Source organism: Bolinopsis microptera, chromosome 11 (assembly GCF_026151205.1).
Source record: "Bolinopsis microptera isolate Bmic1 chromosome 11, MBARI_Bmic_1.0, whole genome shotgun sequence".
Lineage (NCBI taxonomy): Eukaryota > Metazoa > Ctenophora > Tentaculata > Lobata > Bolinopsidae > Bolinopsis > Bolinopsis microptera.
In genome coordinates, this window is record NC_087082.1 from 9,481,688 (window position 1) to 9,508,007 (window position 26,320).

The window sequence follows — 26,320 nt, forward strand, 5'->3', positions numbered from 1 at the left end:
GCTGTTATTGTTAGACCTTTTGCTTTTAATAATTTTAGCTTCTATCTTGTTAAACAAAAGCAGCTCAATGAAGTTACCCAGCGACGGGCTGGAATAGGGGCTATTATCAGACACCACCGAACACAGTTAAAAATCTGTTTACGATTGACATGCTCCAAAAAGCACATATAATAAACAATAAATTTTGAAACATTACAGCTTTGTAAGTACAGTCATAATGAGGGTAATATCATAATTTGAAGATGAAGTTACTAAGCTTTCCAAGTATTGCACTCGTATAATAGTAGTAATGTAATTGTAAAATATTTTGACGCAATAGTTATCAGGATCTATGTTCTGCAATATATCGGAATGTATGTTCTGCAATATCTGTACTTTAACAGACAGTTTAAATGAAGTCCCATCATCAAGCTTCGGCACCACTATAAACAAAAGTTCATTCAAACGGTGCCATAAAAATATAAATAAAATAAACGACATCTTTATTGTCAGTCTCTCAGAAACGGACTCGAATTCTGTCATGACTCAGATGGACATGTTTGTATCTTCAACACAGTCAGTTAAACTGGTCGGGCTATCCTCTTCTCTTCCTAGACTTAGAATCATTGTCACCGGGCCGTTTCAAGTTCTTTACATCAGTTAAGAACTGAGTAAGACCGAATGGATCCTCCTCAACAATATCTTTTTCAAACTGAACAGGTCCCTCGTGCCCACGAGAATGGTCCGTTCCAGCGAACTCTTTATCTGCCACAAACCTGTGAGGGAGTGTTTGTGAATATATGCGGACGTTTTTATTTCACTGTGAAACAAAAAAAGCATGGTGTATCTTATTAAACGAAATCAATTAATTAGTTACCTTACTCGGGATTATTATGACCGGGATAAAGTGGTGGGTTTAGGGTAATTTCGCCATATTTTTCCCGAACCACATTTTCACCGGTCGTTAATAAACCCGCCTACTCAGCTTTTAGGGTTCCCAAGGGGTATGGGTGCTCATATTTTAATCGTTGTCTTATATTCACTAAAGAAGACTATTGGGACACTTGTTGTAGGTTTTTCGACTTCATTTGGCTAAAATTGCAAAAAATTCACCTTTTTGCCCAATTCTTGTCATATATCCTTATTGTCAAATTTGATTTAAATAGGCCAATTTTTAATTTCTTAGGTATTGACTATCTCTACATAATGAAATAGGACTCAAAGTAAAAGTAACAGTTAAATTAAAACTTGAATTAATTAAAACTGATGAAAGGGATGATCCAGATGAAGATAACGAAGATGATTACAACTTATTGGAAGACTAAACAGCTCTCCCTTTATCTTAATATTGATCTGGTTTTTACGCTTCAAATGTTAAAAATTATTTTCCATCTAGTTTGATTAACCACGAGTCATTATTTCTGTCTACTTTCAACAATTATTGATAATTCGACTTGTTTCACAAGTTTTAGCAATGCGAAAATTTCTAAACTTGCTTATCTCTAATAAGGAAATTTACATCTGAGACAAAATTTTTGAATCTAAAATTGAAAGGTTGGACACCGGTAAAATGGCGACCGGGAAAATGTGGTGGGTTGTGAGCAATTTCGCCATATTTTTCCCGAACCATATTTTAACCGGTCGTTAATAAACCCGTCGTAATAATCCCGAGTAAGGTATACAATATTCATTGTAGTGACTTTTAAGATGAAGCTGCACATTAGAGTGAAACGAGCTATTTATCAATCGAGACAGAATCACAAAAAAGTTTAAGCTAAACGTACCTTTTGTTTTTGGTGTACTCCTCGACATTATCACCGTACAATTCACTATCCAGGTCTTTCTTGGGACGATATATGGTGTTGGCAGCACTGCCGCCACCTTTACGCCACGGCTGGTCGTACACATTGTACTGATCATCCGCCAAACCGTAACCTGATTGGATTGGAAACAATATTACCATGTGTCACTGTGTATTGGTGACAATTTAATCGTATATTTGGTGTAACGAAGTCATCTTGCATGGCAAGCAAAAATCACGCAAGCGCGCGCTGTTAAATTAAATATATATATATATATATACACTACACGAAGGCCAACGCAGTTTACAACTTTAAAAGCCAAAGATATCTTACTACCTTACTTCATAGACAATTTTAAAATTGGGACGGACAAAATAAACTGTTTTTTTGGAAATTTTGTAAATTTTGATAATTTTGAAAATCTTTCATGATCGATAAAAATTATTTTATAAAGGAGCAACATGTCATAGCGCTACAATTCATTATTCTATTTGGCACTGATGATTGGTATTGTTTTTATACATATCATGAAACGGATCGTTTGCCCGCCAATTTGATTTGTTTCAATTGTTCGAATTATAATGCTCCTGCTTAACTGCAGTCGAGCACTCTCTTTGGGAAACCAAACAACAACTATTTATTATATATATATATATATATATATATATATATATATATATATATATATATATATATGTCGCGTGCGTGAAGCAAGTGCGTTCAATGGAATACGATTTTGTCGCTGCGCCGTACTGTTATGTATGACAAAATTAAAATGATATGACGTCACATGAACTTATTCATTGTGTATTCAGTTGCCAGCACAGTAAGCACAGTATTCTTAATTTGGATGCATGGACGACACGCAACCAAACAAAAACCGTTGACCGAGCCGCAGCAGTGAGTAATTGGTACCTGAATCAAGACCACTTGAAGCATTGAAGAGTCTCTGATCGTATAGCTCAGCTTGACCTTGTGCTGCTTGTCCCAGAGCTATTTTCTCTGTTATATCCCTGTCCTGAAATAATCGTACGGTAATATTCAGTAATTGTTAAGCGAATATGTGTTTAACATGTTCTTTAACGGATATACATATCATTTACAATAAGCCGAACGAAACAAGATATCTTCGACTCCGCATGTAATAATTTACCTCCATGGATCTCATTTTCTCAGCTTTTCCGGGGTTAGCTCTCTTGATTCGTCTGTCTCGTTCCCTCTCTTTGTGACGATCTCGTCTCAAGTCGTCTCTTTCAGCTGCCTCTGTCTCTTCAGGATCTCCTAAACAAAACTCCAATTACGAAAAGGAAATAACCAGGATATTGGTCAGCAATTTGGGCATTTTTGAGATCAGAGTGCGAAAAATCTGGCAGATAAGAGTATACACGACCATATCAAAGAGATTATTTATCATTCGAAACCACTTCATAGCCACTTCATTTACCTCTAATAATACCACTTCTTTCATCTCTTGCTTTCTGTGCAATCAGCCTCAGTTTCTGCTCCTGCTCCTCCTTCTCCTTGGCGGCCATCGCTTTCTCAATGTTAGCTCTCATATCTACTGCTTCACGAGCTTTACGATCAGCTATGTAAAGCGCTTCAGCGAACTTTGCAAAGTTATCGTTGATTGTGTTGTCCTGGAATGTGGGGATGATAAGCGTTTGCCAAATAATAATGAATAAATAATAGATCAAAAGTAAAGACAATCTGATATTTCGGTAATCATTTTCCTCATTCAATAAGGGCACAAATACTACAAAATTGTAAACAATCCGTTAAATCCTACTTAAAGTAATTTAGTAATACCTGTAGTCCACGCCCGTCAGCAGCCAGCCTCTTGTCAAGAGGAATAGTGTAACCTCTAGGATTCTTCCAGTTACTGATGCACGGGGGTATTTTCCATTCTTGCTGCTCCTTCACTGTTACCTGAAGTCATATCGTCATCAATATTTACAAACAGATACTATCTTGATTCGTACACATTTCGTCTTAAAATCAAATACAAATATGTCTAACTCTAGACCCACATCCCAGTAGCAAGCCAGAGTATAACTAAACAATACCTTGCGAGTGGGACTGTGGAGGACTGGTGCAGGTGGAGAGGGTGGTCCCCTGGGGATCTTCTTGTTGGTTTTAAATTTAGGGGGCTCCATCGGGTCTTTCTGTGCTTCTACCATCCTGATTATCCTTTGCTTTGCTCCTAAAATGTGTTATGTCAAATTATTTATTGTTTAACATAAACACTGTGTATTGTTCGGTTAAAAGTATCTAGTACTATGCTATCTAAAAATTTCATTCTGGAAATGTGATTATCATTTGAGATGCTAAGCCTCCACATATCCCACGAGAGTAACCAGCGACAGATGGCAGTTCCCGCCACCAGATTGGTCAGACTCTAACACCATGAAACTGACATCATGAAACTAACCTGAGTTGTAAGCGACACCCTGCTGTGAAGGAGTATATCTGACATATTTGGGCGGTTCCTTCTGACCGTTAGCTATTGCTACTTTGTTAGGCAGGGCTGCTGAGATCTGGGGAACACATGGTTATGTCAGGTATTATAGAGATTTGGTGGGGGATGGGTTCTGCTACCCGCATTGTGAGACAAGTATCACAGTGTTTAAGTCATGTTAGGTCTACTGTATTTCATCTGCCCGTTCAGCTCCATTGAATTCTGTTTAGTGTTTACTGTCAGCAACGTTATATCTCCAATATCCATACCTTAGCATTGATTAGTTTCTCGAGAGCGTCTCTAGTATCATCAGTAGATTTCTTCACTTCATCTTCATCAGGCTTATCTAGATCAGCACCCTCTGTCTTGGGAAGCAGATCCGTCGGTTTACTGTAAAAAATAAATTTGTATGGTAAAAAACTGCTGATCTTATAAACGATCAAGATCAAAGATCGTGCGATCACGTTTGTACGCTTTAACAGAGTCTGTAATGGCAGTTAAATACAGTGCTGTACACTGTACAACCATCTTCTGACTCTGTTATTAATTAACACAACTTCTGCCGTGTACTATCACGAGCACTAGAGTGGTTCATTTTACCAAAAGTTGTTCAAATAATTAGAAATCATATCTTATTAGTTGCTCTATAGGGTCAGGAACGACCAAAACATTTTTTTTGACTCTAGTGTTCCGGATATGGTCCGCACATGCCACGCCCATTTTTATAGCGTTTCTTATACAGGTAAAATTGTCTAAATCGTCAATTTAGTCATGAAGGAGTATGGAAGGAGTTCTGAATGTGTGCTCCTCTAATATAAACAGTAGAAAATGGTTAACTTTAGTCGAGGTCTCAGGTCTCTACAATGTCGGGAAGTTCCTGCAGGAGTTTGCGCATTGCGCTGAAGCGCGGGATTCACTGCGCCAAAAGTGAAGGTCGTAGAGACATGAGACCTTGACTAAAGTTAACCATTTCATACCATTACTATAAGAGTATGACACTTTCAGAGTCCTGAACACATTCCTATATCACTTAATCGTCAATTATATGAATTTTACCTGTTAAAATATTTCATCTTTAACTGATATCAATTTAGTTTAACACTGTTAGCTTTTAAATAGGAAATAATGCTTCACACCAAACTTACACACAGCATAAAGAAATACAAAAAGATTCCAAATTGAACTTTGATTATATCCTGGGACTGGTTATCATTTCTCGATTGTTCTCCATTCTCCAACGCAGTCAGAAAGTTCAGATTTAGGTAGACTTGGTTTTCGAATCTTCATATGTTCAGCAGTAGGCCAGAAGGGGTTTGGTTACCAGAGGAATTGAATATCTTCGTGGAACAAGGAAATTAATGAGGTCTTCGTTGATTTCTTCATAACTCGTCACTGACAGGATGAGTATTGACGAGATCCACTGATTACTTCATAGCTCGTCATTGATAGGATCAGTATTAATGAGATCGAATGATTACTTGATAGCTCGTAACTAACTGGATCAGCATAACATGACTAACGACTAACGAGGTCCAGTGATATCTTGCTGATTCGTCAAGGTCAGTAAATAACTATAAATATCGAAAAAATTTGCTTACAAATTACAGAGTTCAAATGCCTTCTTCACAACTATCGGCTATGAACGGAACAGATGAATCTCTTGTTTGGCTTCATCTTTTAAAGTGACTCAGTCCCTCTGAAACAAGATAATGCTTAGGACTAGGAGGAACTTAGTTAAGTTCTCGTAGGATTCGCTAAGAGGAAAATTACTTAGTAAGTTAACATTCTTTTGTAGGATGTTACCACTCATCATATCTGTTATCCAGTATAATCCCACAACTAGACCCTCTCATTTTTGAGTCTCGACAATGACTGCAGCAATGTGTACTATTTTGATGCTCGGTCCAGGTAGTCTCCAAGAAAGCCTCCTTTTTGTATACTCTCATATTGTGTGTTAGTTTGGTGTGAAGTAAATTATTTCCTATTTAAAAGCTAACAGTGTTAAACTAAATTGATATCAGTTAAAGATGAAATATTTTAACAGGTAAGTGTCATACTCCTATAGTAATGGTATGAAATGGTTAACTTTAGTCAAGGTCTCATGTCTCTACGACCTTCACTTTTGGCGCAGTGAATCCCGCGCTTCAGCGCAATGCGCAAACTCCTGCAGGAACTTCCCGACATTGTAGAGACCTGAGACCTCGACTAAAGTTAACCATTTTCTACTGTTTATATTAGAGGAGCACACATTCAGAACTCCTTCCATACTCCTTCATGACTAAATTGACGATTTAGACAATTTTACCTGTATAAGAAACGCTATAAAAATGGGCGTGGCATGTGCGGACCATATCCGGAACACTAGAGTCAAAAAAAAATTTTTGGTCGTTCCTGACCCTATAGAGCAACTAATAAGATATGATTTCTAATTATTTGAACAACTTTTGGTAAAATGAACCACTCTAACGAGCACTGTGATAAACGAGCATTTTATTGTATTGTACAAGATGCCATCGTGGAGTAGGTGGTCTCGAGTAGATTATAAAAGAGTAGAAGGCAAAGAAAATTATGTACCTGTAAATTATTCGGTCTTTGCCGTGCCCCTGTCTTACTAGAGCATCGTACTTTACTTTTCCTTGAGCATCAACCTGGAAATGATACCAGCTAGCTGATAAATAACAGTACACAATTATAGTTAGGGATGAAAACTAATGTTTACGAGATTCAAAACAGTAGTATCACTTCACTAAAACTAACCTGCATAGCAATAACTTTAGTGTTACTGTCTCTATCCTCCAGCCCCATATTCAGAGGATACTGCGAAAAGTGGATCTCAGGGAAGGCGCCCCCATCTCCAAAGTCAGATGGGGTACGGGGGGCCCACCCCTCACGTGCTCCATACGGAGGGGGGCCTGATGTGGCTATTGTTTTGATGTCAGGACGGGCAGGTTTTACTCTGTTCTCTACAGGGAGACTGGGGGCTGGTAACCAGGCTTTAATGGACATTATTACCTAGTTCTAGGGGAGGGTGGTTAGATGTTATCTAATTGTGTGATGTTATAAAGCTTTATTTGTTGATATTGAGACTTTGAGATACACAACTTGTGTAAAGAAAACAGTCCAAGTAAGTTTTATAATTGGCAAGAACTTTTGCAGTAAAACGATCAACTACAAACTAAACAATAAATAAACCAAATTTATTCAATCAATTTTTATGCTTCAGAATTCCATAAAATAGTGGTTTGATGTAAATAATAATAACAGTTGCTCGTCTGAGAGGGTCGGTATAGATTGTGTATGTCTGTAAACACTAAGCAATTGCAGAGTTATAGAGGGCCTTGATTTACGTATGATCTTACTACTCCATCATTACTAATATCAACAGAATCATATTCTTAAGAGGGTCAACTCCAAAAGTAAAAATGTAGATCGTCACATCATAAACTATCATCTAACAGCAAGGATTTCAATCTCAAAAGCAATGTTTGTGTGTCCAGGAATATTCCAACTTCTGTTCCCGATCTTGCCGTATCCCTTGTTGGAGGACATGTATATTTTAGATATCTCACCCTCGCTCATACCCTCCACTCCCTCGTCCCACCCATCTATAACGGTGCCTGAAGAGACTTCGGTTAAAATGGTCAATATTAATAGCTATTTGTGTTTTTTTAATGCTACATTATTACAATACTACATTGCAATTGAAACAAGCAATTTTGGTGGGAGAAGCAATTTGTTTCATGATAATGATATTTAAACAATACCAAATAAGCAAATACCAACCATACATATATTATGTAGTATATAATGTTAGTCCGGTGTAATAACTGTGTTTATAATCGCATCAAAGTGGCATCGTATCCACACTAACCAATTCCAGCTTTGTAAGTGAAAGGGTTCCCTCCCTTCGTGCTCCAGAAGACCTTATCCTCCTCATCAGGCAGAAACCCAGTCACGTGACACACCACGGTAGTGCCAGGTTCTACAAACTCTTTCTCGTAGCCTTTACGCAGTATTGTTTTGTACACCTCGTCGTTTATTATTACGATTTCGTCAGATTCAGGGATGTTGAACTCAGCTGGAGTCATACGTTCTCCTGGGTTGGGTATAGTTGGGATCTATTATATGCGGTATGGAAATTAAGCTAAATAAGAAACATTATAGATTGTTTCGAGTTATATAATTATTGTACAGTTTTTTAAAAATTTCCATGGAAGGTTCTCGAACAACAAAGCACACAAACCGTTGAAGAAAGCAGTGATATCCTTGCTAAGTTGCTGGAACCTGCTGTGTTCCTGATCAGTATCAAAGAAGGTGTAGTGGAGTTGTACGTCGTGACACCTGTTCCTGATTAGGTCAGGGTCTAACACAAACTCTGGATCTGAAACAAGGTTCAAACTGTAATTTAACAATATTATGGAATAACATTTATGTAAATTGAAGGAAAGCCATATAACATAATCTCTATTAAATGTGGGATGCAATGAATATTGAATATTAAACAGTACATCTGAAAGCTCAACACTGTTTACAAATATTACGAGCAGAGAGCAATCTATAAAATGCCCAATAACTGAAGCAATTCAATAACTTATACTAACTAATAGCTGTCTTCCATACTACTAACCGATATAAAAGAAGACAGGCATATCCAATTCCTCGCCAGGATTCAAAGTCTGCTCATCGAAACAGAAGCACTGTATCTTGTTGAAGTAAGCTCCCGCTTCAAACGGGGTCACGTTGTAGGTCGAGATACCGGTTATTACGCGGGCGGAGTTGTTTTTAGCAGTGAAGAATGCCAAGCATGTCTCTCCAGGGACCAGGGACACCTGCAATATTTGTGGAATGTAATTGTATATCTTTTTCTATCCAGCATATCCTGCTACGATCATTTAAATGGTTTTAGAAACAATCTTGAAGCAGCCGTGGAAAATATAGATTAAATTTATAGCATGAACCCACCGAGTTCTGTACAGGGGTAAACTCCCAATCCAGACCAGGATTAACAGTAGAGGTAAAGGTAACAGTAACTGGTCTCCAGTCGACCGGTAACATTGTCTTCACCTTCGCGTTGTCCTCCTCACTGTGCTTCTTTGTGGTACCTCCGTACCCTGCAGACAGATCGGAATGTTAGATATGGAATTACAGAGGGAATTAGTTTAATGTAGTCCGGGGAGTCCTCACTCCTCACACTTCTCCTAGAAGATGGCGTTTCTCTTGTAGCATGTATATTGTATAATAAGATAACATTTGGTATCGGAATGTTATAATTATATTTTGTTATCTCGCTCTTGCACACTATTACAACATAAGGTTTTATCTTGTGGTTAACGTTAGGGCCAAGAATACTACAGGAATACTAATACGATACTATATAGTACTATACACCTCTAAAACAACAGACTAGCAAATGCAGAAGGCATACAGACTCAAGTGTGTGATTTTTGAAATAATTGCACTGCTACGAAGATAAAGGCAGAATGGTAATCTGCATAATTTTATGGTCAAATTACTTGATTAAGTGAATTATCAAGTAATATGAGATTGACATATCACAGTCATTACTTGATAAGTGGGTAATCAAGTCATTAAAAAAATGTCTAATCGTAATAGGCCGAATTTGTGTCCACACCTAGATTATAACAATTTGTTTAATACAATCCAGCAAGATTTCAAATGGAACCTATCAATATTTTAAGAAATACGATAGATTCTCATTTTGTAGGTTATTCTCCCCGAATCAACTAACCAGTAGCACTGCAGAATACTTTGTAGAGAGGGACAGAAGCAGCGGACACACCAAACATCAGCAACAAGATGGATATAGTAATCATCATCCAGTCTCTAAACTTCCTGTTCTTCTTGCCATGTTGTTCCAGGTACTGTTGAGCTAGTGCTATCTGCTCAGGGTTAGCTCGGGTTCGAGTGCTTAGGTGTCGTGCAGGTATGTTTAGTCCTAGGGTGATGTTTGTGTGTTGAACAATTTGAAAAAATGTTTAACTTAATCATGGCCAGGGCCAGGGTGGTGACACATAATATAATGTCAATGAGTGATAAAATAAAGAAATAACTAAATTGTAGCAGTTATAAAACGCTTTGATAAAATCATACCAAAAACGATATTATATATTTCAAGGGCATAATGTTTTAGTGGATATGATTAATTCCATACCGAAGATATCAACACAGCGGTTACTCTGATCAACAGTCCTGACTGAGAGTGATATATCCCCATTTCTACACTGGTGTAGTCTCGCTACACTGGTCACGTGACACAACCTTGTCACATGACTTGTTCTGTGAAATAGTCTGACCTCGGAACCACCGTTTCTCAGGAAGGATTGGATGAACTTTCTGGGTACATTAGATTGTGATGCTCTCAGACATATCGACATGTTACCTTCAACATGAGCGGAGCTGTTTGAGGTAGACGTAAGAACGGAAATCAGGGTGATAACAAAATTACAAATAAATATGATAATATTATCACAAAGAATCATTAGAATTTCAGATCATTTTGAGAAGAGTAAATTCAAACAAGAAAATGTGTAATAAATATTTACAAAGAGTTTCACAATCATGATAATATCATGATACTAAGTAATAACTATCAGATTAATTCTAAACCAGTTCAAGTTAGGGAACTCGGGACAAAATAGTCTTACTAAGTATAGTAATTATGGAAATTGAGAACCTTAATTAATAATTTAGAGTCATGATAAGACCAATTCGATATCAGATTTTAATAATTTAGATAGTTGGAACAATTGGTATATTCCACTATTCAAGGCTTGAACTAGATATGCACTTTACAACAATGCATTATTAATCCTATAAAATCAGCTCACTGACAGATCATGAAGTCTCACTAGGTGGCACTGTCATTCTCTGAATCACTTAAGTTTAGAGTATCTAAAGTTGAATTTTGGTTCAGATGCCATGTAGACACCATAGCCGCCCATAACAGCAAAGAAAGCCATCCACACAGAACGCTGCATGACATCTTTCCATGCCCATGAAATGTCCATTACTTTTCGGACCTCGGCCCAATTTTGGAAGTTATCACCACCTCCAGCATTTCTCACCTGAACCACATGACCTAAAAAATGTTAGGTTAAATAAGTAAAATAAATTATAAATTTTTAAGCATTATGATACAAAATGTCTTGATTTGCCATCAATATTAGACTAAAAATCGACAAAATATTCTTATTCAGAATAAAACCAAATTTAACAAGATATTTACTTACTTTTCACGAGTCTAGCAGTAGGTCGCAGTAGAGCTCGAGAGGCAATATTCATTTCAATTACCTGTTGATGTAACAATGTTGTTGTTAATTTATAATTCTGGACAATAGTATGATAGTGAAAACATTATTTTTATCAAAAAAAATCATTCACAAAATCAAGTTTTTGCAATAAGTTTGTGGAACTTGGAAGCATCTAAAAGGATTAAAGAAACAGAAAACAGAATTGGATGAGTTTAAGGAAAGCAGTTCGATAACAATAAACAAAATATACAGTATGTAATAACTCAATCAACTGTTTCAGACATAGATGTATATTGTATACAGTATAAGCCATATAACCACAATTCATGTTAAAATCTTAATTCCTACTTTTCTGGTCAAAGTTCGCGACTTTGTGCGGCATTATTTACACTGTGTTAATCCTGGATAAAACATAAAATACTTCAGCACAATTCAAATTATACACTGAGTATAAGTCAGATATTATCATTAAAAATAACACAGTCATCTTACTGTTTGGATGAGCATAAATGAATATTTAATTTAGAACAAAATAAATTCAGGATGTACACTGTAATAATTTCATACTGTTGAGTGTTGAAACCACCAAACTAAATACAATTAAGAAGAGATTTCAAAACAGTTACTCAGGACCCAACCATTTTACCAGTTGTCCCGATGTTAATAACTCCATGAACCCAACCCCATGCAACAATGCTAATCCTCCCTTCATTGATTTGTTTTTCAGGAGTCACTTGCGGTACTCCATGTCGCCATATAACGTTAACATCGTTTGAAAATGTGTAGAGAGTGCCATTAGGGAGTGGAAATGAGACAGTAGATCCTGACTTGGCATGCTGAAATGCGATCTCACGTTCAGTACCAAATGAGACTGCAACTGTTATATTTTGAACTGCTGCCTTCTCTGGTTTGATTGCTGCAGCATCATGATGATAGGGCTTCCAATCTTTAGTGTCTCTGAACCAATTAAATCTTGTGGCATGAACATCCATACTGAAATACTCTTTAATTGTGTTAATTATCTTATCAAAAGTAGGGTAAGACTGATTTCTTCTGGTGCGATCGTCAGCTATCAAATGGTTGTCACCATGCCACAATTTCCACTCATGATGCTTATTGCCCTCAACTTCCTTCAATAAGTTTTGATATATAGTTTTATCTTCTGATTTGCAAAATAGGTCACTCACAACAATGACATCTCTGGATGTAATCTCTCTGTGATATTTCTTCTGACTACTGCCATTTGCAACTAACACCCTCATTTCAGCTGGAGTATGATCAGGTTTAAAATCAACAGTGTTCTTTATTTTAGGCTTATTGTTGTGATTTCTATTGTTGGCTCCCTTCAGCTGCTCCTCTGCGTTATTTTTAGGAGCAGAACTGTTGTGAGAGGAACTGTTTGTTTCCTTAAATGTGAATCTTCTGCTTAAATCTGAACTGTTATTGTTTTTTATACTATTTCCCCAAGATCCCTCATTTCCAGGACTATTATTACCAGAACTGTTGTTTGCTACATGTCCACGACCAACAGATCTACTTCTCCCTCGCCCAGGACCACGTTGGTTAGGAAATCCACCTCGTGAAAGATGAGAGTTTCCTCGATGTGAGTTTGAAGTTGAATTGGGTCTGTACAATCTCTGGTCATTGATTTCTTTGTTGGATGTTGGCAGTGAATTGGCTAACTCAGAAAGGTTATCCATGAAGCTATGAGGAAGTAAATTGTGTTAAAATCATTTAGAAGTTACTTAACAATACAGAGTTCATGAAGATTAGCACTAGTCACACCTACATCCAGCCTATTGTGGCCAGAAGGCAAAATACAGTGACATCCATCTCAGTGACATAATGAAGGCCAAGGGCCCTGCCGACCCTGCTGCAGGGGGGGGGGGGGGGGGGGGGGCGCAATCTTAATTAGAGGGGCACCAAATTGTCGTTTGAATGTGGGACAATTTGAAAAACTTAACTATGGTAAGTTAGCAAAACTACGTTTTGCTCTAGAAACACACTTTTTTAGAGATTTTACCGGTGCAGTGTATCCTTTGAAATCATCTAATTTGTTCAATTTCAGGGAGGGGCGACAAAAGGGGAGGAGGGGCGCTTTTTCAGCGGGGGGGGGGGGGGGGGGGGGGGGTGCTAACAGGCAACGTTACGCCACTGATCCATCTAAGGGTACAACAAAAATTATCCCATGATTCGCGATCCTTTGGAAAGGCCCCTGCTCAGCAATAGATATCCATTCAATTGGACGTGTCGACCATGGGGAATGCATAGAAGCAGTGTATTATATATTACAAGCTTCCAATTATAGACAAAAATCTCAACTATTGCAAAGGCAATAGTTGTGATTGATTAACTTGGAATCATTAGATTAGATTAGATTAGATTAAGAATTATGACATAAACATCATCACTAGTTTTAGACATTCTTCCTAATTTCTTCATCGTCAGAACTGTGAAGAGTAGCAGACCTCATAGCAAGAAAAAGGAATGAGACATACTGCGATGTAGTAAGACATGTGAGAACTCAGAACAAGAATAAGATATGCAATGTTGAGAACAACTCTTATTGCTTTACGAGGGTACCGAGGAAAGAAGGTGGACACCAAACGTGAGATTCATCTATCAGAATTCTCATACAACCTCATCCCTGCCCCTATGATAATGGAGTAGATCATGTGTTTTGTTTAAAATTTTAAAATTTTAAAAATATTATTGTTAGCCATGTATTGTACGATCTGATCACAAACCTGTTGTAACTCGATTAACGCTGAAAAATCATGTTCTCATTCACAAAACCAAAAAATCAGATAGCACTCAGTTTGACTGTTCAACTCTCTACAGTGATAAAGAACTCAGACAGAAATATCAAAGTGCGATTGCTGAAAGATTATCGGGTAAAACTTATCCAGATGACCCAAATGAGAAAATGAATGAACTTTTTAGTGACATACATGCGTGTGCTGAAGAAACTATACCACTGAAAGGGAAATCCTCTAAACAAAATTTCTCCAGTGATCTAACAGTAGCTTCATTAGTTGCTAAAAAGTGTGATCAGACTCTGAAGATCAAATCAGCCCCAAATGGTAGTGATGTTAGTGGAGATAGGAGAGAAGTTAGAAAGATTCAGAATAGCATTTCTAAGAGACTTGTGCAAATAAATAACATGAAGGCTGATGCTCTAGCGGAAGAAATAAATAACACTGACGATGCTAGAAAGATGTTTGAAGCTTCAAGATCTTTAGCTGGAATAAGAAAGTCGGGTAACATAGTGGTCAATGATATCAACAACAACCCTATTGGTACTGATTTAGGGAAAGCAAACACAGCGAAATCTTTCTTCGAAAAACAACTAACAGAAGGAGTTGAAGCTGGCCTGCAACCTTTTACCTGCGATCCAAAACCACTTGATAACCCCATCACACCAGTTGAAGTTAAACTTGCTGCAAGTAAACTCAAATCAAACCGTGCCAGTGGTCCAGATAATCTCCAGAATGAGCGGATAAAGTACGCCCATCCAATCACTTTTGAGAAGTATGCTGAGGCAATCAACGAGTCATTTAGTGGGAACAAATACATAAGTTCGATAGGACAAGGTATTGTGACTCCTCTACAGAAGCCCGGTAAACCTAAGGGTCCCCTCACAAGCCTTAGACCACTTACACTGTTAAACGGATCGAGGAAGATGCTCACTCAAATTGCCTTAAAACGGGTTGAGAGTAGAATTGACAACTACACCATGCCATGGCAGAGTGCTTACAAGAGAGGTAGGAGCTGCTCTGACATTGTGTGGGCTCAGAGAATGCTCATATCTGTTGTAATGAGGAAGAAATGGACATTTAGCAAAATGGGTATTGATATGAGTAGAGCTTTTGATACCGTGAAAAGGGACACTATCATCAATGTTTTGAAAGATGCTGGTTGTTCGGAGGACGACATTCGTTTAGTTCAATACCTTCTATCGAATACTCTCCTTAGAGTTCGTGTTAACTCCTCACTGTCGGAAGAGTTTGAAAGTTTACTCGGAGCCTTTCAAGGTGACAGTTTATCTGGAAAGCTATTCACACTTATTCTTGCAGCAGCCTTACACCACCTCAGAGCTGTATCTGGGAGACCAAACCCACCAGTATCAGAACTAGGTTTTCCAACTGAGTGGGAATATTCAGACGATTGTGACTTTGCTGACGAGGACATCGAGAAACTGAGAATTTTCCTTCCTACAGTGAAGGAGATTCTCAAAGACTGGAACCCCAGTGACATAAATTTAAAAAGGGACTAGGAATCCAGTCTGGAAAGAAAAAACGGCTACCATATATTTTTAAAACGACTACCATAAATTTTTCGGCCGCTCCGCGGCCGGATAACGATTTCATTTTACTTTGCTAGGTATATTACAGAGGTTTAGTTATTCATTAGTATAGTTATTAATTCATTAGTATAGTTATTCATAATTGCCAAGAGATTGTGAAAGAATTCCTTTCCGGGTCTCGAACTCGCGATCTGCTAATGTAGTACCGACGGATCAACCAACTAGGCTACGATTCCATGTACGCTTTTGTAATATTTACATATAGGGCTTCGCGCGTTCCTGCAACTACCATACTACCATACTACCAAACAGTCCATACTACCATACTGGTAGTAGGAAAATCTTGGATCCTGACAGGAATATCTTGGATTATTTGGTAACGCGCAAGTTAAGCACAAGAACTAGGAATCTGCAGGAATCTGGCATTTGCGCTCGATTCGAACATCTTCTCGGATAAATATAGAATTAAAGTACAGTGCGCGGCGTTACAGTGTGTAACAACCAAGAGCGACTATTTTAAAGTTGATTTAATAATTTTGTTGACAAAAATTAGTCGGCGTGGCTATGGAAATTAATATGGCTAGGAATTAGATTCTTAGATTCCTCACTTTATGTCACTGGGACTGGAACCTCCAAGTAAATGAAAGTAAAACTGAATTCAGTACCTTCTACCTAGCGACAAAATCTGATAAAGATACAAACGGTCAGCCATTAGCTAATAACGAACCATGGAGAAGTAACAAGTCACTAGGTTCCTTACTGTGTACTGAGAAGGACATTCAAAGAAGAAGAATCCTAGCTGAGATTGCTTTTAAGAACTTTGAAAAAGTTTGGCTTTCTGGTAAGAAAATATCCCTTGAAAGAAAGCTGAGGTTATACGATGCTCAAGTTGTATCTGTATTGATTTACAACTCAAATAGTTGGAGTCCTAAGAAAGCAACCATGGAGAAAATGGACACACTCCATCGTAGACACCTCAGGTCCATTTTAAACATCAAATGGCCTAAAGGTATGATAAGCAACAAAGCATTGTATGAAAGGTGCAAAGTTGAAAAGTTATCCAAGCGTATTGAACACCAGCGGTGGAAAATGTTTGGACACATTCTCAGGAGTATGGAGAACACCCCAGCCCAAACGGCTCTCTCATTTGCTATTGAATCAGATAATTTATTCATTGGAAGATTGGGGAGACCTAGAATGAACTTGTTATCGGTTTTAAGAAGTGATTTAAATAGTAGAAGTTTGCAAATGGACAACTTGTATGAATTGAACGAAATTAAAGATATAGCTGCATGCAACAGATGTTGGGAAAATCTTTTTCAAGGGTACAGTTTACCGCATTAAGGTATTTTTAAGTATCATTTTTGTCGGTAAGATCCTGTTTTTTTATAATAATATGTATTGTGCTCTGCCAATTGCAACACTAAAAATTTGATTGTGCTCTGCCAATTGCATCACTTGATTTAATTGAGTTTGTATACGTACATGGATTCTATAATTTTTAGTAAGTTGTGAACACTTCACAGCCTTCGTCATTAAAAAATAAACAAGCTTTGACATAATTGTCATTTAAAAGATAACTTATTAAATACATAAAGTAGAGATTATATTAATAAATGAAAAATTATTAGATGATAGATGCTGAGAAGAGATCAAACTACCTTGGTGCTCCAATTGTCCCTTTTTCTTTTTTTATAAGGTGGACCCCAAACCCATGTAGCTGACACCTCACAGCAAATTAACCAAAGTGGCGGTTATTTGGAAAAGGTGCATCAACTATTTGTGAGTATCCGCCGAGGCGTCCCGGGGATCATTTCGTCCGAATGAACTTAGGACTTGGACTTAGATTCGGCCGGATATTCGAGAAATCGGTGTGCCGTGATTACTAGGAGCCTTTCAAAATAATTCATATCATATACGGTTACCCTTCAATAAATCTTCATTTTAGTGTGCTATAAAAAAGGCACTATAATACGATACAATACTAAAGCTGTACAGAGGGCTCCATTGATTCACGATGTCAATCCTTCGCATCTCGCCGATCTGCATACGCCGATCTGTGGTTGCGAGAAGCATTATTGGATGCGCGCGCGCGACCCAGTAGTGCATCGCGCTACAAAGGGCTCCATATCAACAAGTAACTATAAACGATAAAGTATTTTTATTTTTTTATTTTTTTTTATATAAAATTATTCAAACAATATACACATAATATAGCAATGACCCTATATAAAATCAACCCTTAAAGAATTCAAAAAATTCCCTTATCAATCAAAAATTACCCTTGGCCTTGTGGCTCCAAGTTAAGATCTAGACTGTTTATATCAACAATGTTTTTTCTTGCACCTCTGTCTCCACGGAGAGAAATCACTGTTGATTTGATAAAATATTCGTACCTATGCACGGGAATTTACGGATAATGCCCGTAAATACTTATTCAAATATTAGACCCAGCAACTAAACAAAACAAGAAAACAACAATTTTATTTAGTATCAGTTAAAGCAGACAAAAACATATTTTATATATATAACTAGTGCAAACTTTAGACCATATTTCTTAGGGGACTTGGAGTAGCAAGAGAGTGACCAGAAAGTATATGTATACTTTTACCAAAAATACGTCGAAATGAATCCAGGGTGATACAGGATCTGAGAGTGCAGACCATAAAGTTTACGCACTCACCCTTGCCTCCTGAATTCTTGGTTGGAAAGACAATTATGCAAAATTGGTCGTTTATACTCCAAGTCCCTTTGTTAATAGAAGTAGTATTATTTATGTCTGGAGTTAGCTTCATTCAATAATAACAATATCAATATAATCAATATTAATATCAATATCAGACTAAACTATCAAATAAATAAATTATCAAATATCAATTATTAATTCACTCTGATTAAAAAGTTATAAATTAGGATATCTAATATTTAAGAATTACAACTACAAGTTGTTAAAAACGCCCAAAATAGATCTGAGATATTTTCAGTCTGTAGTACAATAATGATAGCAATAGTTTAAATTATGTTATGTGCCGCTGCAATTAGATTAAATTACTGTAACTTAAAATTGTTTGGAGTCCAAATCTCTTTTAAGTCAGCAGCCTGTGATTGTATTGTTGTCAGTTGCTAAAGAACTGACAAGTGTTATACAGACTGCTGTCAGCGCCAGTGTGGAACAATCTATCCAGAAGGTTCTTGTAAATGATGTTGTTTCAGAAGCCAATAAGAAGATACACAAGAGTTGGGCTGAGATAGCCAGTGGGCAGCAGAAGAAATTGATAGCTGAAGTGTGTCAGCACGCAGCAGGCCCTGCAATAACCACCATCTCACAACAGATTGATGCTAACATGCAGGAAAGGAAAAAACGGGAGAATAACATTGTTCTGTCAAACTTACCTGATGAAGATAAGGAAAATGAGAGTCAGGAACAACTAAAGGCTATCATCTGTCGACATGCAACAGATCTTAACCAGAGTGACATTGTATCAGCAAAGAGAATAGGTGTATTTGGCAACGTCAACAGTACAAAGTACAGGGGAAGAATGGTCATTGCGAAGCTAAAGAGTGAAGAGTTAGCTACTTACACACACAACCATGGACGCGGGTTTGCTTATCATGGAAAAAAGAAAAGTGATGATGTATGGATAAATCCTGACTTGATCAAGGCGGATCGAGATATCCGGTGGAACACACGCAATGCTAAACTGGAAACTGATAAGAGGACCAAAGTAACTGCTGACAAACCACCCAAAGAGGAACTGCCAACTGATGTGGCTTCTGTAACAAATGTAGAGCATGCGGATAATAAAGATGTTGTCCAGAATGCTGTGAAGTCAAAAAACGAGTAGCGAGTTGCGTAAAGGAATCACAGGGTATCAGGATGCTGTACACTAATGCTAATTCCCTGTACAATAAGATGACGGAACTCATGGTTTTGTCAGAGACTCACGACGTTCAGATCATTTGTGTGACAGAGTCCTGGCTAAATTCAGATATTGTTGACGCTGAAGTGTCTATTCCTAATTTCAACCTCTTTCGTGCAGACAGACCTAATGATACACGTTTTGGGGGATCTGCTATCTTTGTCCACAAAGCACTGAGGGTAGAACGATTGGATTGGTTTACTGGTCTTGAATCACTTGCGGTAAATATTGTAATCGACTCTGTTAGGTTCAATGTTGTTTGTCTGTATCGGTCTACTTCACTTGTTGATATGAAGGACAATGCTGGCCTGTTAGGTGCTCTTGAACGTTTACCAGTTAATGGGGATGAAGAGTTGGTGATAGTTGGCGATGTGAACCTACCTCATGTTAACTGGGACAAAAGTTTAGTCGAGCGCCCACCAAACTCATGTGACAGAAGGTTGCTGATGGAATCAGAATTCTTGAATGTCTTTACCAGGAAAGGTTTGAAGTGGTATGTCACTGGGTCTTCGACACGTGTCAGGAAGGTTGGTGATACAACTCAATGCTCCTTGCTTGATCAGGTCTTCTGCAATAATGATTGTTTTGTAAATAATGTTGATATCCTTGCTCCTCTGGGTAAAAGCGATCATGTATCACTACTGGTCGAGCTGAAAGTCAAAACCAATGTCGAGTTCCTTACATCTAAGAAGAAAAGCTGGTATAAGGTGGATCAGGACTTTGTTAACACACAGTCATCAGACATCAGCTGGGGGTACTCTAGAGACGATCTTCAGGTCGAAGAGATGTGGGAAGAATTACACCAAAAACTTAGTGTCATTTCAGATCGTGTTCCAACCACCCACCTTAAAACAACTAAAGGTGGGGAGATCTTACAGAGGTTACCCTGGGATTGCTCTAGTCTGGTTAGGAAAAGAAAGTGCAAGGACCGGGCATGGAAGGATTTTGACGAGGATCCTACGATGGTGATGTTTAACGCAGCCGAGTACGAGCAGCGGATGTACCAGAACGCTGAGATTAAGGCAAAGATCAAATATGAGAATAAAGTGACTAAATTGTTTAAGTTAAATTGTAAACCTCTTTTTAATTACCTTAAATCTAAAAGTGTTTTAAGAAAATCTGTAGAAAGACTTAAAACAGATGATGGTTCTGAGACCAAGTCTCCTTCTGAAACGGCAGAAGTGTTAGCTGATTTTTTCCAGTCAGTTTTTAAACCTGAACCTTTTGGCCCTCTGCCTCAAAATTGTTATACAGAATGTAATAATGATTACTTCTGGAGTAAATTGTGGTGCGAGATGCTGGCAACTTCTCCTCTCTAAACATTTGCTGCAGAAACATCACAAAGTAACAACAAGAAACGGTGTGTGGCTCCCTCTGCAAGGACGGATGATACCAGTATGAAGGTGGCGGGGCAAAGCCTAAGGGACCCCCGTGGCCGATGAGTGTTGGGAGAACACGTCATTGTAGCAGATTTATTTCTCCGCAGATCACCCATGTGGACTCCGATTCTAATAAGAAACAGCCAGCGAATTATTCTAAAACAGGTCTTACATTTGGGACATGGAATGTATTATCTCTGACCAGCAGCTCAAGTCAGTTGTTTCAGCTATCAGAGAATATCTCTGAGTATAAGTTGGACTTGCTGGGTATAACTGAGACCCATATGCCTGGTACAGGATCAGAGCTACTGGATAATGGCTCCTTACTTATTTATTCAGGGAGGACAGACGGTATAAGAAGGCGAGGTGTCGGTCTTTCCCTTTCAAAGAGGATTAAAAATTCATTAATTTCCTATCTACCAATATCTGACCGTTTGTTGAGTGCAAGGCTGCATAGTCAACACCTGAACATCTCTGTTGTTGTGGCATATGCGCCAACTGAGGGGGCTTCAGATAATGATAAGGATGAATTCTACCAGCAGTTGTCAAGTGCATTCGATGAGCTACCCCGACATGATTTAAAATTACTGCTCGGTGATCTTAATGCTAAGGTCACATCGGACTGCAGTTCTATGTCAGGTGTCATTGGTGGACACTCGCTTCACAGCTCATCAAATGACAATGGTACCCGATTGTTGGACTTTTGCATCGCCCACCAACTTACCATCGGTGGCACTATGTTTCAGCAAAAGGATATACATAAAGGTACGTGGAGATCACCTAATGGTCGTACTGTAAACCAAATAGACCACATCTGTATCAGTAAGAAGTTTGGAGGCTCTTTGCTAAATGTAAAAGTTTGTAGGGGGGCTGACATTGGGTCTGATCACTATTTGGTAAGAGCACGACTAAGAATGAAGCTTATGTCAGTGAAAAAGAAGCAAGAACGTAAGCTCGAGATTCCTGCTATTGAGCACTTGCGTGATCATTCACTTATTTCCGAATACAACATTGTTCTGAGAAACAAATTTGACTGTTTGGAACCTGAGGCTGACCTGGAATCAATGTGGGACAACTTCAAAACAACTGTCACACAAGTGTCCATGGAAGTCCTTGGGCAAAGGCCTCGAAAAAAGAAGGACAGGCACCAATCTCAGAAGACAAAAGAATTATTGAAGAACCGTAAGAAATTTAAGCGTAAAGACCCTAATTCGAACGCTAACAGGTCAGAGTATTCTAGATTGAATAAGCTCTTTAAAAAAGTAGCAAGGTCGACGATAACAACTGGGCACTTAGAATGGCCGATGACTTAGAAGAAGCTGCGAGAAAAGGCCAGCAACGTGAGGTATGGCAGAAGATCAATGTCATATCTGGAAAGAAGAAGAAGCAGTCAACTGCAGTTAGAGACGTATCTGGCCAGTTGATTGCCGACCCACATGCCCAGAAAGAAAGGTGGAAAGAGCACTTTTCTAGGCTATTGAACCCTCCCCCACAAGAGGCCAATATTTCTGACCTAGACAACATCCCTCCGCAACCCAGTTTTGACGACCTTTCCGATTCGGATGAGGCTCCTACAAGAAACGAGATTGTTGATGCCCTTAAAAAACTCAAGAATCACAAAAGTCCAGGAGTGGATGGTATCACCAACGAGCAACTTAAGTATGGACAGGATGGGTTGGTTGATCAACTAGTTGTGTTGTTCAAGAAAGTGTGGGAAGATGAGAAGATTCCTGAGGATTGGTCCAAAGGTGTTATTATCATCGTTGGAAAGAAGGGTGACACCTCTCATTGCGCTAACAACAGAGGCATAACATTAAGATCCACAGCCTCGAAGCTCCTTCAGATGATACTCCTGCGGAGACTTAGCATTGGCATGGAAAAATTTCTCCGGGAGAATCAAAGTGGTTTTAGACAGAATCGCTCATGTATTGACCAGGTTTATTCACTCCGCTGTATTATACACCAATGTATTGAGTATAATATCCCTCTGTATATTAATTTTGTTGATTTCAAAGCAGCTTTTGATTCGATTGACAGGCAGTTCATTTGGAGAAGTATGCAGCACTACGGCCTACCTGACAAGTACATTAGAATCATGAAGGCGTTCTTTACTCACACAGTTAGTGCTGTTAGGGTCAATGGAGAGGTAACAGGTTGGTTTGATGTCAACTCGGGAACTGGGCAAGGTGATATACAGGGACCACCAGTCTTCAACTTTTGTTTGAATTTTTCAGCATACCTTATGGAACTAAACAAGGTCATTAGTAAGGGGGCTTTATTACAGCTGCCAGCCCCCGGGGTAGAAGAGAAACATCTCTTGGACACTGATTACGCTGATGACATGGCCATGTTAGATAACTCAAAAGAAGGGCTGCAGGAAACCACTGACCTTCTCTGCAAATACAGTGCCTATGCGGGTTTGAAGATTAATACTGGCAAAACACAGAGCATGGTTGTCAGTAAAAGTGCTTCGCAGAGGCCGTATTCTAAAGACGACACTATGGACATCAGTGTGGAAGGTCTCCCAATACAGCAGGTCAGCAGTTTCACTTACTTGGGTGCTATCATCAGTGGGAATGGAACAATTGACAAAGAATTATCAGCTCGAATTCAAAAAGCCTCTGGGGCATTCTATCAGCTTAGCAGTATATGGTACAGTCGTAACATCAAAACACCAACTAAAATAAGGATATACAAAGCGGCTGTCCTCACTATACTGCTATATGGAAGTGAGGTATGGAATACCACTCAGACGCAGATGAAAAGATTCGAGGTGTTCCATCATAGATGTCTGAGAAGAATCCTGAAAATCAAATGGTTTTATCACGTATCTAATGCTGACGTACTTAAGCGGGCTAACATCGCCCCTGTTGATACTTTCGTACGAGCAGCTAGGCTCCGATGGTTTGGCCATGTGGTGAGGATGCCAGAAGAAAGAATACCCAAATATCTTCTGCACTGGATCCCAAAGCATGGTAAAAGATCAAGAGGCAGACCTCGGAAAAACTGGTTGTCATGCGTCCGGGAGGATGCAGCAATCTTCACAGGTGTCGATAACATCACAATAGAAGATGCAGAACAACAAGCTACAGACAGGGTTCACTGGAGAGGTCTAATATACCGGAGAAAGGAGTTACTATGTGGTGCAGGCCACTCCAACGACTAGGAGGAGACCTTTTCAAGTACAAGTAAGTAGTCTGGAGTAAATTTATGGTGCACCCTGAAAGTGTTGCCAAGATTTTGGGATCACTAGATATTAGTAAAGCTATGGGTCCTGATGGTGTTCATCCTAGACTCCTGAGGTATTTAAGTGAGAACAGTTCCTTTGTGGATGCGGTTGTGTTGCTGTTTAGTGCCTGTGCTTCTGAGCAGTATATTCCTGAGGTATGGAAAACTGCCACTGTTGTGGCCTTGCACAAAAAGGGGTCAGTACATAGTCCTAATAATTACAGGCCTGTGTCACTGACTTGTATACTATGCAAAGCCTATGAGAAGCTTCTTAGGGAGTATATTCTCGATGGTGTTGAACAGGTGCTTAGTAGCGCGCAGCACGGCTTCATGAAGGGTCGGTCATGCTTATCTAACCTACTGGAGTCTATTGACGCTGTCAATGACTTGCTGGCTGAAGGTGGCTGTGCTGATATATTATACTTTGATTTCTCTAAGGCCTTTGATAGCGTACCACACCACCGTTTATTAGTTAAATTAAGAAATGTTGGTGTTCCTGAGGAGATAATTGGTATTTTAGAAAACTTTTTAGTAGGGAGGTCTATGAAAGTTAAAGTAGGAGATGAATTTTCTGAGATTAAGTATATACTTTCAGGAGTGCCCCAAGGCAGTGTTTTGGGACCATTGCTCTTTCTTTTATTTGTAAATGATCTTCCAGAAGGAATCAAAGCTATCATCAAACTTTTTGCTGATGATGTTAAAATGATTGTTAATCCTTTTATTAATCTAACAGCTGATTTGAAGTTGCTAGAACTTTGGGAGTCTCGTTGGTGTTTAAATTTTAATGTAGATAAGTGTATGGTCATGCAAATTGGTTCTTGTAATCCTAAGAATCAGTACTTGTTTGGTGGTGTGCCTTTGAGATGTGTTGAAAGCGAGAAGGACCTTGGAGTTGTCTTTAACACCAGCTTCAACTTTGAGGGTCATGTGAGAAAGTGCATTGCTAAAGCTAATAGTACCATTGCCTGGCTTACAAGAAATATTATATCGAGGGAGAAAAGCGTTATGCTGGGCTTGTATAAGTCTTTAGTAAAGCCTCATATAGAGTATTGTTCACAGGCATGGGCTCCAATGGCTAGGCATGGAAACTGGTCACTGATTCTTGAATTGGAAGGTGTTCAAAGATCGTTCACCCGTATGATTGATGGATTGGGACTCATGACGTACAGAGAGAGACTGGATAAGCTGAACCTCACAACCCTGCTTGAATGCAGGGTTCGTGGAGATCTCATTGAGATGTTCAAGATCCAGGAAGGCTTTGTGGGTTATGGTTCCGATTTATTTGGTCGTTCTGGTAGGACCGTTGCTGCTAGATCAAAGACTCATAGATTCACCACAAATGAGACTGATTTCTTTGCCCAAAGGGTCTTGCGCTATTGGAACAGTCTACCACCACTTGTGAAAGCTAGTGAGTCAGTTACTGGTTTCAAGAGGGGATTAGATGCCTTTCGGCTTCATGGATATCGAGCTAATAAGCTTGGTCATCACTGGGAACTTTCATATGACATCTTTGATAGGATAGATGTGTCTGTGTCTAATAGGAATAGTTATGTAAGTTATATGAAAGATAATCCATTGGTAGCTAAGAGGAAGAAGGTTAATATCAAAGGTATTTAGTTAAATTTTTTAAAAAGTTTGTAATTATATGGTTTCAAACGTAAAGTGTTCATTTTCTATGAATTTCTTTTTGAGATGCCCAGAGAGGCATTATTTATAATGTTATGTTATGTATTAATAGTGCTTTCGTTCTCAATTTTATCAAGTTAATGGAAGTTTCTAGACAATTGCTTGAAGTTAAAATTTTTTTATGAACAGTGTTCCAAAGCTTGGCTGCATTAAACAAAAAGGTATTTGATTTATTTAGAAGAATAACTGTTAGACTCGTTGCACGGTTTGAAATGTTGATAGCCTCATAAAGGGAGTATGGGCAGTGGTACTTGATAATCTTAGAGAATTCTAAAATACAGTGATATTTGTACA

General features: G+C 38.5%; 3 protein-coding genes across 4 annotated transcripts in view; 1 reads left to right on the top strand and 2 right to left on the bottom strand.

Moving 5' to 3' along the window:
* Positions 1-137: 137 nt before the first annotated feature.
* Positions 138-26,320, bottom strand: part of LOC134823548 (SNW domain-containing protein 1-like) — a 92,356-nt gene continuing 66,173 nt past the window's right edge. Inside the window, exons 2-12 of the mRNA XM_063835068.1 lie at positions 6,994-7,254; positions 6,811-6,884; positions 4,506-4,626; positions 4,210-4,315; positions 3,845-3,981; positions 3,588-3,707; positions 3,226-3,418; positions 2,935-3,062; positions 2,697-2,799; positions 1,764-1,914; positions 138-755 (exon numbers count right to left, since the gene is read on the bottom strand). Coding sequence (XP_063691138.1) covers positions 575-755; positions 1,764-1,914; positions 2,697-2,799; positions 2,935-3,062; positions 3,226-3,418; positions 3,588-3,707; positions 3,845-3,981; positions 4,210-4,315; positions 4,506-4,626; positions 6,811-6,884; positions 6,994-7,242 — 1,563 coding nt within the window. The 5' untranslated portion in view covers positions 7,243-7,254 and the 3' untranslated portion in view covers positions 138-574. The remainder of the gene's footprint in view (positions 756-1,763; positions 1,915-2,696; positions 2,800-2,934; positions 3,063-3,225; positions 3,419-3,587; positions 3,708-3,844; positions 3,982-4,209; positions 4,316-4,505; positions 4,627-6,810; positions 6,885-6,993; positions 7,255-26,320) is intronic.
* The window catches only part of LOC134823549 (uncharacterized), a 67,883-nt gene continuing 48,968 nt past the window's right edge, over positions 7,406-26,320 (bottom strand). Inside the window, exons 1-8 of one of the 2 annotated variants that reach the window (XM_063835070.1) lie at positions 11,487-11,549; positions 10,409-11,335; positions 9,986-10,192; positions 9,199-9,347; positions 8,864-9,065; positions 8,480-8,617; positions 8,108-8,332; positions 7,406-7,853 (exon numbers count right to left, since the gene is read on the bottom strand). In XM_063835070.1, coding sequence (XP_063691140.1) covers positions 7,684-7,853; positions 8,108-8,332; positions 8,480-8,617; positions 8,864-9,065; positions 9,199-9,347; positions 9,986-10,192; positions 10,409-10,736 — 1,419 coding nt within the window. In that variant the 5' untranslated portion in view covers positions 10,737-11,335; positions 11,487-11,549 and the 3' untranslated portion in view covers positions 7,406-7,683. Of the gene's footprint in view, positions 7,854-8,107; positions 8,333-8,479; positions 8,618-8,863; positions 9,066-9,198; positions 9,348-9,985; positions 10,193-10,408; positions 11,336-11,486; positions 11,550-26,320 lie in introns of those variants that run through there. The other variant, XM_063835071.1, reaches the window with a different exon arrangement.
* Positions 19,727-21,052, top strand: LOC134823611 (uncharacterized). The gene has a single exon (XM_063835143.1). It carries the CDS (start codon positions 19,727-19,729, stop codon positions 21,050-21,052), a length of 1,326 nt encoding a protein of 441 aa, XP_063691213.1.